Source organism: Physeter macrocephalus, chromosome 13 (genome assembly GCF_002837175.3).
Source record: "Physeter macrocephalus isolate SW-GA chromosome 13, ASM283717v5, whole genome shotgun sequence".
NCBI classification, from domain to species: domain Eukaryota; kingdom Metazoa; phylum Chordata; class Mammalia; order Artiodactyla; family Physeteridae; genus Physeter; species Physeter macrocephalus.
The window spans coordinates 2,774,461-2,786,352 of record NC_041226.1 but is presented as its reverse complement, the minus strand read 5'-3'; the positions used below and the strand labels follow the sequence as shown (position 1 = coordinate 2,786,352).

At 41.8% G+C, this 11,892-nt stretch overlaps 1 protein-coding gene across 1 annotated transcript in view; it reads right to left on the bottom strand.

Moving 5' to 3' along the window:
• The window catches only part of TNFRSF19 (TNF receptor superfamily member 19), a 65,828-nt gene extending 55,583 nt beyond the window's left edge, over positions 1-10,245 (bottom strand). The window contains exons 1-2 of the mRNA XM_007120163.4: positions 10,177-10,245; positions 7,663-7,773 (exon numbers count right to left, since the gene is read on the bottom strand). Coding sequence (XP_007120225.2) covers positions 7,663-7,773; positions 10,177-10,245 — 180 coding nt within the window. The remainder of the gene's footprint in view (positions 1-7,662; positions 7,774-10,176) is intronic.
• Positions 10,246-11,892: the final 1,647 nt, after the last annotated feature.

Genomic DNA, 11,892 nt, shown 5'->3' with positions numbered 1-11,892 from the left:
CCCCCCATATAAATGTCTACCTTGATGTTTTTATTTCATTCAGTAAAACGAGGTGGTTAAAATGCCTTGAAATCTTCCATATTAGGTTCAATAAACAACTACCAAGAGAAACGGAAGGAGGCGAAACAACGGAGAGAGAGAGACAAAGACAGAGAGAGTGACAGAGACAGAGAGAGAGACACAGAGGGGGGTCACCAGCCCCTGCCCCATGGTAACCCTTCTTTCCATCCTTCGTCCCTAACTTCCTACTTCCCCACTATGCCCGGTTTGGGGAAACCTCCCAGATATACCCTCCTCGTGTGCGGACAACTGTTCTGCGTCTTTTTGTCCACCCCGCTCAGCGCATTGTGGGGGGCGCTGGCATCAGCCCCTGAGCACAGGTTCCTCCACAGGGATGCAGGTTGTTACCCCGCGGGAGCTTCTCTTACTCATCACTGCATCCCAGGTGCTGGGGCACAGAGGGTACCCTTCGAGCGCGGCCCACTGAGCTGGCAAGGATCACGTGATCTAATTGGGCATCTCATGAAAATATCAACAGTATTAGATCTTTTAGTTTTTCCCGTGTTACCAGAATTAGCTACATGTTTTATTTTTATGGAGGACGGTCTGTCATTAATATCAATGCTAGAAATGCATTGAGGCTTTAAAACAATATGGCAGTTCTTTATTTTTGAAATTATGACTTGGTACCTTAAAGCTTAAAGGAAATACCTAGGACTTCCCTGAATCGCCGAGAAGACCTTTTTATTAATAAACTTTGAGGTGGGAAAATATACACATGGATAAAAAAGAATGCAATTTAAAAAAAAAAGGCATTGCCATAGGGTTCCTACTTACTTCCCCAAATCATAAAATAAGTGACTAAGCCTTGGCATCTGACATCGCCCCCTACCCCGCCTTCCCCAAAGCCCACGTCCCTGGAGCTGTCAAAGGTTCTCTGCGTGACCACGCTTGAGTCGGGCTCCTGAACCTTCTCCCGGCCCATCTGCGCATGTCCTAGTGAAATCCAGTTCTAGCAAGAACCCTGCGGGGTCGGTTTAACCAGGGCCCTCACCCTCAGGGTCCTCAGCCTCCCACCCCCCAGGTGACATCCGACCGTCCCACCCTGTGTTCAGCAAGAACCCCGTCGGGTCGGCTTCGGTCAGACACTCTCTTCCTCTCGTGTCTCCTGGTAGTAATTCCCATCACTGACTCGACCCCTGCTCCTCGGCTATGAATTCCCATTTATCCAGGCTGTATTCGGAGAGCAGCCCCTTCCCTCCCCCCTGTAAGATCCGCATGTCTACTGCAAAGGTTCTGAATAATGCCTGCCCTGCCAACTTCAGCAAGTGCCACTGAGTATCTTTTCTTTCACCATAGTTAAGCCAATGCGTAATAAAGAGCTAATGCTGGGTAAACAGATGGATGAACACGTATTGTGTGAAGCAGTATTTGCTAAAGTTTATTATTAGTAGTAGTACTACTACTATTATTTTAGCCCAGGGAGCAAAAGCCCGTAAGGGCCACAGCAGCCTCTCCTAGCTGGTAAGGCCAAGTCTTGCCCCTGGGCGGGTGGAGGTGTGAGCAGCTTCCTTATCTTGGTTCCAAAGCGAGAGAGAGGGCTGGACCCAGCTGGGCTTTTTCCAGCCGAGCTGGGGACAGCCGTGGCTCTGTCACTCTGCCCAATATTTTTAAGCCACATTTGGTGGCTTTCCAGTAGCAAAATGACTGAAAGTAAACAGTGCTCATATCCCCTTCTCTCTTCTCTCCCTCTGCAAATCCAGAACTGAACAAAAAACACCAGTGGATCCCACCTACACGCTGGGGGAGCAGGCCCGCTCCCCGACAGGGGAGATCCTCACAGACCATGAATTATCCAGGAAACACATCCAGGGGCCTCCGGTCAAAAGCACTATTTATTTGTACAGCCAATAAGTATTAACTTGGGTTCTTTGAACTTTGAAAGCTCAAATTGGATGGGGAAGAAGTTACTTATAAAGAACATCTAGGGCACACAAATGGAAATGACAAATTAGATTCAGGAGTGGCTGGTGTTCAGCAATCAGCTTTTTAATTTCCTTTAAGAAAACAACACCAAAGACATATTCCCCCAACTTTTGGTTTGTGAAAACCCATAGTTGAGTTTTCTAACGAAAAATTGCAAGCTAGAGCTTGTTAATATCTGCCGAACACCACTGGGCTTGATTAGGTATTACTTAAACACAAAGTGAGCGACACTGTAATTCAATGGCAGAAATGAATTTTTTTTTATGCTTGAAAATTACATTAATTTTTTGTGTGATTTTCTTCATAAGGATGTAAACAGTTTTCCAAAGAGGAGACGTCTTTAAAAATAGGAAGCCCCGCATGCACCCGCGTGGAGGGAAGGATGCTGTTGTTTACAAGAATTAACTTTTTTCACATTAACTAAAGTCATCCCAATAATTGCTTAGCAAAGCTTACTTTGAAAACCGCTCCAGAGACTTGAAGTCTGCTTCCAGAGGCTCATGCAAAAACTAGTTTCCTGATTTACTGCCGGGAGGCGATCGTGTTAAAAGCACACTGCTGGCAATTAAAGCTTGGCGCGGAGGAGGGGCCGTGGCCCGGCAAACTCTAGACGGTGAGAATTCAAGCCTAATGTGGTCACTTCGGGAAAACAAAACTCATCTTCCACTCGCTCCCACGAGCCCCCAGGACGCCACCGAACACTCACGCACACGGTCGTGGTCAAAACGCCCCGCGTAGCTGCTTACAGAGCCACGGAAATCATACTCGGTATTTTTTGCCTCGGAAATAGGAAAAAGACATTATTCATTATCTTTATCATAAACTTTCAAAGACTAAAACTTAAACCCTGCAGTGGGGGAGAGAGTAAATATGGCCCAAGGGGATAAAATCCTCAAAAGAGACTCTAAATGGCTCGGTGACCCGTCACATATTTTCCCAAAGATTCAGGAAAACGACTTCCTAAGCTGAGTTACTAAAAAGAGCCGAAATGACAGAGATGGTGCTTGGGGCTCTGTGGGAGGGACCTGGGAACCAAAAGGACTGCAGAGACGCTCGGGCTCAGGGTGGCCCCAGGGCAGCACTGGTGGGCGGAGCCAGTGCAGTGGGAGGGACAGGCGGGGCGGGACGGGACAGTGCCCACCCACCCGGAGGAGGAGGCGGAGGCTCCGGGAGCAGCTCCTGCATCGCACACGCCGGGATATTTGTCTCTGTTTTCGAAGTCGGCCCTAAGCCACAACTTCTGGAGGGAAGTCGATCATTCTAGAACGACACTGTCCAATAAGACAAACATGACCTCACGTGTGGAAACTTAAATTTCATTACGTAAAATGAAATAAAATAAGCAACCCAGTTCCTCGGTGACACCAGCCACAGTTCACGTGTTCGATAACCACAGTGGCTCGTAGCAGCCGTGCTGAACGGCACAGGCAGAGACCACGTGCATCAGCGCAGAAAGTGCTTCCAGGTGCGCTGTCCTCGGGCATTATCAAGACGGGAGGCAGACGGTGACCCCAAGAGCCCCCTCCCCCCCACACCGTCACTTACTTACAGGGATGGTGGACACACCGACCAACCTCTGTGTCCCATCTGCAAACAGGAGTACTTATACTCCCCACTTAAGACCTATGCTGTAAGAATTCCTTATGTCATACAAAGATCACATAGAACCTGGCTCACTATGATACATGTTGGCCAATGTTAGCTATTTTCATTGCATGGTATTTCTCACAGACTCGCGGTTAAAGACATTTTGAGAGAGAGTCCATATTTTTTTAGTTTAAGACGCACCCTGGAGATGAACACACGCAAAGTATCCAGGGTGAGAGGTTAAAGTAAGTACTCGTTTAAAAAGTGGCCAGAGATGAGAAGGGTACTGCTCTCAACAAGCATCAAGCGTCTTATTGAACCTGGAGCTGCTGCATAGACTCCTTATGCTCTCACAATTGAAAGGAAGTAAAAAGCGGTCGGGAAACACTGACCACACACCACTGGTGAGCAGAGCACACGCCCCAGGAAAGCTCTTCCGGCACCTCCAACAAGCCCAACTGCATGTCCTAATGTAGAGACCTAACCATGGTAGAGTAAGCCACACCTTGTGAAAGAAAAGGCAGGACTGAATGCCTTCCAAAGAAAATAATAATTAGGAGTAATAAAACCACAGATGGAAATTTTAACCATACCTGCTTACCCAAAGTATTTCCAAGCTTGAGTTTTAAGGTATAGATATATGTTTTAAATTAGAAGAACCTCATGACCCGGACTTTATTTTGGATAGACATGATAGTAGAAAAATGGACAGAAGTTTTGAATTATGCTTAGTACAGCAGAATAAGTTACATAATAATGTTAGAATAAAGATTATTAAAAGCTCTATGTTTGGTGAAAATGCTCTTTTTAAAATTCTTAATATAAAGAAAACTTTAGTTGTAGATATCAATAATTTGATCCAGCTTTCCTACTTTTTCATAACTAATTATAAAATATTTGCTATTTATTGTGCTTTCAAAATTTCAAACATCACTGGTAACCAAAATGGTACACCTCAGTTAAAAAAGTAAAGACTCTGGTACTCATCTGCTTCATTACAAATTAACAGGTAACCCCCCCGCAATGATATATTTAGTATTCCAAGCAACAAGCAAATAGACTATTTATAAATGTAGTTATCTAACAATTTAACAAAAACTTAGTCTCAGTGAAAAGAATAAATTTTGCCTTGATTTGCAAAGCTTGGAAGTGACAATTAACCAGTTGAACATACTTGTTGATTTAAGTGATTTATCTGATTTTAATATACTCAGAACTTACTCTTCTTTCCTTTGAAAGATATATGTTCTTGCTAAAAATTTAATAAAGGCAGCCTGGAAGGAAGAAACTGCAATTTCTTGAGTGGACAGTTTAGAAACTTCCAGCTCCAAAGTAACTGTTTATAAAAAACTCACATCCTTTGCCTTGATTAATTAACTAGAAAATAAAAATGTATTTTTACTTCCATAGGTATGTTTGACTCCTCTGCCTTTCTTATGTTTTACATTTTAGACCCTGAGCGAGGCTCACTTGCTAATTTTATCTACTAAGAGCTAAAACCAAGCTAAAAGACTTGGCAAAACATTATTTGCAACACACAATCACACATTCATTAACTTTTATTTTACTAGATTGAACTGTCACCTTTTTTTCCAAAACCTATCCGAGGCTGACAGATTCATCCACTCCTTGAGCAAAGATTCACTAAGTGTCTGTTACAAGGAGCTGGGCGGTCTGTGTAGACAGTGAGGGTGAAAGCTGAGGGGTTGCCTGCCCGCAGGGTGGACACCTCAGGACAGGCAGGAACACACTCTGCATCTGTAAATTTGTGCTTCTGAGTGGGTCCTAAGACTCTAATATTTCAGTGGTGTCGTTACCTTTACTTTAACTCTCTCTCACTCAATTTTTTGTCCTGGTCTTTTTTTTTATGAGGAAAATGATCAGAAATATTAATAACTAAAGAAGTACACACAGGCAGATCGCTTCCTTTTGGTTGCTCCTGATGAAATAAAGTTGGACAGCTACTGCGATACTCGGGGAAAATTACTACCTAATGAAAAAATTTCTCATGGATATCTGTGGGAAATTATGAAATACAAAAACTTATCAGATCATCTCAGAGGACGGATTTAAAAAAAAATACCGTGAGCTGACAGAACCTTCATCTTCATTCTCTAGATAAAGGATGAAGGTTAGGGAGTAATTTCTTAGAAATGATTCACTCATCTCTTCGAATCTGTGATTCATTCATATTTTCACAGAGATTTGACAAAAGAACTCTGAGGGGTAGAAACATCACTGTTTTCCTCCCAGCACAATCGCATTCTTAACTACTTTGTTGACAGATCCAAGATATGCAGGCCTGCTGTCATAAAGGGCCTTTTTACATCCAACAGAGCAAAACCTATGTCTGAAAGCGCACGTGACTACAATCCACAGGGATTTCAAAAACGCCGGCTAGGGTGCTTCAGCAACTAGACACCGCAGAGTTCAAAATTCAGCCAGTTCCTTCCAAGCGGACGGCATAAGAAGCTGAAAGCCAACACATTAAACACAACACCCAGAGAGGCCATCCACCAGGAATCACTTGTGGAATGCATAATTCTTTGTTTCCTGCTGTTTGCAGATCATCGATCAAAAATCTATGAATGACAAGCCTCAAATTCAGAGAACAGCAGACTGTAGAGGAAAGGACTTCTCTTTGAAAAGGCACTTAAGATAAAAAGACACATCTTTTGTTCCTTTTCTAACAGGAAGACCTCGGTGCATTCTTTAGAACAAAACGATACATCAATCGTCCACAACTGGCAACGTCTTCAAAAGGTCAGAAAATAAAGCAAATGCATGTGCGGCTCTGAACGTGCTCGCAACCAAGAAGTGCCCGGGAACGCCCGGGACTCTGAATCCACCCCGTCGGCACACAGCTGCTTCACAAGCAGCGGTGAAGGTGAATACATTTAAGATGCTCCTGGGAGTAGCATATACTCAAAGTGGGAAAATTAATAATCATACTGGCACTGTCAAAGGAATGTTCAAAACTCTGGCTTGGAAAAGAACTGCTCCCTTGGAGCCTGGTTACTTAAGACACTGCTGGGCTCTGTTTTTCTTGACTGGTAATTGTAACCTTAATTTTAAGAAAAAGAAGGCCCAGGGCTTCCCTGGTGGCACAGTGGTTGAGGGTCCGCCTGCCCGATGCGGGGGACACGGGTTCGTGCCCCGGTCCGGGAAGATCCCACGTGCCGCGGAGCGGCTGGGCCCGTGAGCCATGGCCGCTGAGCCTGCGCGTCCGGAGCCTGTGCCCCGCAACGGGAGAGGCCACAGCAGTGAGAGGCCCGCGTACCACAAAAAAAAAAAAAAAAAAAAAAAAAAAAAGGACCAGTAAATAGTATTATTACCATTTTCTGTTATCAATGCTTTATTTTTAAATCTTTAGTGGAATGCTGATTCTTTTTAATTAAAGCAAATAAACCTTAATGATTCTGTTCTATTTTTAAAATTTATGTTATGGAAGTACAGTTGATTTACAATGCTGTGTTAATTTCTGCTGTACAGCAAAGTGATCCCATTATTCATATACTTTTTCATTACAGTTTATCACGGGACAGTGAATAATTCCCTGTGCCATACAGTAGGACCTTGTTTAATGATTCTATTCTTTCAATAAAATACAATAAACACTAAATTATACACAACAATGACCTTTATTGAATTACGGTTATTAGAATCTATTTCTGGGGCTTCCCTGGTGGCGCAGTCGTTGGGAGTCTGCCTGCCGATGCAGGGGACACGGGTTCGAGCCCCAGTCCGGGAGGATCCCACGTGCCGCGGAGCGGCTGGGCCCGTGAGCCATGGCCGCTGGGCCTGCGCGTCCGGAGCCTGTGCTCCGCAGCGGGAGGGGCTGCGGCAGTGAGAGGCCCGCGTACCGCAAAAAAAGAAAAAAAAGAAAAAAAAAAAAGAAATAGAATCTATTTCTTTTATCTCAGTAAGATACATGAATCGAATGTATTGAAAAGGGAATTGTGCAATATTTGGTTAAAGGGACATGACGAACCAAGAAATCTTCACTAGTCATTAACTGAAAGAATTTAGCTGAAAAGAACGCATTTTAAAGACACAGATCTACAACTTTCCCACACACTCGACAGTTACCTTGGACAACTCCATGCCTGGCCCACACTGCTTGCAGAGAACACAATTTCCTGACCGATTCCTGAACTCCTGTTGTCCACAGTCTCCTGTTTCACAGATCACTCTACATGCCTGAAAAAAATGTTTCACAACATGTTATCTTAAGGGAAGTTAATTCTATTTTTCACAAAAAAGGAATAGTATCTTCAGTGTTATTCACATAATCACTGAATGTAAACATTAATTCAGAGTGAGGTCAACTCAGTTTTCACTTTAGGAAGAATAACCACTTTCTGGAAAAGTCAGTGGAACAATTAAATCAACAAGCCTGATTCCTCTCTGTATGCCTTGAATGAGAGTTCTCTTTTTCTGGATTTAACTGCTATCTTCTTCTGACACTTTTCTGAGTACCCAAGGTAAAAATAGGTAGAAACTACTCTCTTTTCTAAGTAAGAAGATGTATAAAAGAACAGTTATGCAGAGACCGAGGTCCTTTTGCAACCTGAAAAAATCTGAATTCAAGAATTATATTTCTGCTCTTTAAGAAAACACATTCACCCATAATGAGGTGAATAAATAAGTAAATGGAATACATATACTAGTCCCCAAAACTTTGCTAATATCCTTTAGACATATCTGATACCTAGCTTTGATGCAGAAGTTTTTCAGCTGAATTCCATTTACTTAGAGTTCATCATTCAAAAAATTCTGACAATCGTGAGATCAGTAAAATTCCTGATAATGATGAAAATAACAATGGCCCAATTTTCTGAACGCTTCAGAGTAAAAGTGTCATGTAGACATGAACTTACTTTCCTACTGATTGCCATTTTGCCACTTAAATTGGACCTAGCAATATACTTTTTTAAAAAATTAAAGTATAGTTGATTTACAATGTTGTGTTAATTTCTCCTGTACAGCAAATTGATTCAGTTATACATATATATACATTCTTTTTCATATTCTTTTCCATTATGGTTTATCTCCAGATATTGAATATAGTTCCCTGTGCTCTATAGTAGGACCTTGTTGTTTACGTTGTTTATGTAATAGTTTGCATCTGCTGACCCCAAACTCCCAATCCACCCCTCCCCCATTCCCTCCCCCTTGGCAACCACAAGTCTGTTCTCTGTGTCCTAACAATAAACTTTGGTTCACAGCATAGGACTAAAATGGAAAGATTATCTGCTTTGCAAAAACAAAGGTTGTAAGTCATTTTCAAGATATAGTCTTTATTTCTTATTTTACCTAAAAATGGTAAGTTCATCTTATACACACCATCCTACAAAAGTGTGTATATCTGCTTCTTAACAGATGGTATATTTCATTAAAAATGTTGATATTAACAGAATCTGAGACTGGTGACAACATTCAGTTCAAACTCTTACATCAAGCAGGGACTCCCTCAGTAACATTCCTGACTATTGATACAATTTTGTTTCCCTAAAGGAAAACTGAGAACCTTAGGAAACACTGGGGGAACAGAGACTGGTGTGTGTAATGTCCATGGCACAAGTGCACAGAAATGGTTTTTGATGGTTATAACAGTGGGAGGTTATTCAGTACAAACTGCCTCCACCTTGAAGCAAATATCTAGAATGAAGTCAGCCAACCTCCTTAAATAAAATCACAGCCTTAACCTCTAGAGCAGGCAGGAGGGAGAATTCAAGGTGGGGTTCAAGACCAAACCATGATTTGGGGCTAAAGGTCTAGTAATCACCTCCCACCTTTCTTAACCCTCATTAACAACCAATCTTAGAGGAGTCTGGTTTTATTTAAGGGAGAGAGGAGATTCCCCTCCACCACAAAGACACTGCATCGCTTTGAGAAAGAAATGCCACAGCTTCTCTTGTGGACCATTTCTTCCAATGTTTAACAACCTCAACTCAAGGAAGGGATGTTTTCCTTACATCTATCTGCAAGTCAGACTCCAATCGGACCCCATTTCCTCTTACTCTGTCTTCCAAGAAGACTTCAGGAACTGTCTTCAGTGTAAATAATTCTTTTCATATTTGTAGATCATGACCGCATCTCCACATTAAATGTTTCAGTAATTCTTTTGAACACCTTCATAGATGTTTTGTGTTAAAGCTTTCAAACATTACAATTCTCCATCTGTCTTTGATGCTTTTTGAAACCAAGAAGGATATAAATACCTATATAAAACAATAGCATTTAAGAAATGATTCCTAATTTTTCACTAACTGTGAAGTCATGGGCTCCAAACTAGAATCTAAGGTCTTGTTAGGCTGTGGTGTGAGCGGCATCTGCCTATAAACTCAATGGAGCGTCATTATCAGGCGGCAACGAGTGATGCTGTGATTTTATGATTTCATCTAGATTAAATAAATAATTGCGACCATCGTTTCAAAATTCAAGACCCAACAGCAACCTTTGACTTATTAATTAAATGCAACAATGATAAAATGAATTTGAAAGAAAATTTTAAGATATGGGGTTAGAAATAGAAAATAGATTGGGTACTAGTTCTATGAATTCTTTCCCCACATTATTATGAAAGTAGAGTCGACTTACCAAACAGGCTAGTAAACCCACAACCGTGAAAAATGCTTTCTGTTGTTCTAGTAGCACTTTGAAAGCCATCGCTCTAGTTAAATGTATTTCTGGTTGAAGAGCTCTAAAGGATAAGAAGATACAGTTAACATTAATAACATGAGTGACTGCATTCTGTATTTACTATACAATGTTACCACTTACTATATACACTAGTAAAACCTAGTATTATTTAGTATGTTAGTAAAACGTAACACTATTTATGTTTTAAAAGGAAACACCTTTTAAAAGGATACCATAGACAAATACGATGTAATTCTTCACAAATTTAGGTTATGAGAATTGAAGCTTTGTCTGCCTACACAGTATATACAAAACTCCTGCTGGCTCTGAATTCCCAGGCTACACATGCCTTTATTTTCTTTCTATCCAAGTCTCTACAGTGTCCAGTCGATTTCACCTAGCAGAGAATTACATTCAAACTGTGACTTATAGAAACCTTCCATTTATACGGGTTTAGTCATACAGGATGATAACAATGATAAAATAACAATTAACGCATGCTAAGCACGCCACGCCAGGTACTATTTTTAGCAGAACTCATTTCATCTGCACAACTACTCTAGAAGGTGGATACTGTCATTATCCCCGTTATAGAGATGGAGAGACTGAGGCTCAGAGAGGCCTGAGTCACTTGCCCAAGGTCACATCATCAGTGAGAGGCAGAGCTGGATGCAAACCCAGGTGGGTGGCTCCAATGTCCCGTGTCACATACACCTGAAAACAACCTGCTCCGTTTAATAAAAACTGTGTGCTTGGGTATCGGGCCTTCAGCTCCACTAAGAAGCAGAAATAGCTAACATCTGGCATTTGTGAGCTCTTCCCCAAACCAGTGCAGTGCAAATCATCTACTAGCAGAAAAATGAGCATTTATTTAAAACCATCTAAAAATCATTTACAAGTGATGAATTGGAGGCACTACCCTGACATTTCAAGAAAAGATAAACTAAGCCTCTCTATCTTTACCCGGAATGATCAAAAATGTAGAAACGAATCTGTTTTGTTTTGTTTTACAGATCCACTCAATGTCAAGAGATTTATTTGAAAATTTTTAAAAAGTGAAGACTCAGCTGGTTGCTCCATCGATCAGACAGAGAAAAAATGGTTCAGTTTCTCTTTAACAGAAACCCAGAGCAGATAACCTGACTAATTGGAAAGAAACCAGAGCAGAGAACCAGAACCAAAGAGCTCAAGAAAAACAGCAACAATAACAACAAGGAAGAGGGCTGAGCAGGCTGCTGTCCTAACCGTGGACCAAGCAGCCAGCCAGGGGCGCACCCCACCCCCGCTTGGAGACCAACCCAGGTGGTCACCCCTGCTGCCCCAGCAGGTCCAACCGCCAGGGCAATGAAAAATCATTCTTAAGCTTGGTTGAATGAAAGACCCATTTTGAGTGAATTCAAACGGCTTTTCTTTTTTTTTTTCTTTTCCAGCTTCTTGGTCATAGCTTTTTTTCCCCCTGCATATCTCAAAATCATCCAGCAATTACCCAACCATGCAACCTGCTGCTGTGTAGACACAGGATTGAGGTCAGAAGATAAAATCACATTCCCTGAAAGGTATGCTTTAGGCTACCTCTTTCCCAGCGGGGTCTTCAATTTTTTTTAATGTGTTAATTTTTTAAAAGTAAAAAACATAAAATCTGCATGGAAGTAAACTAATATGGAAAAGAGGGTA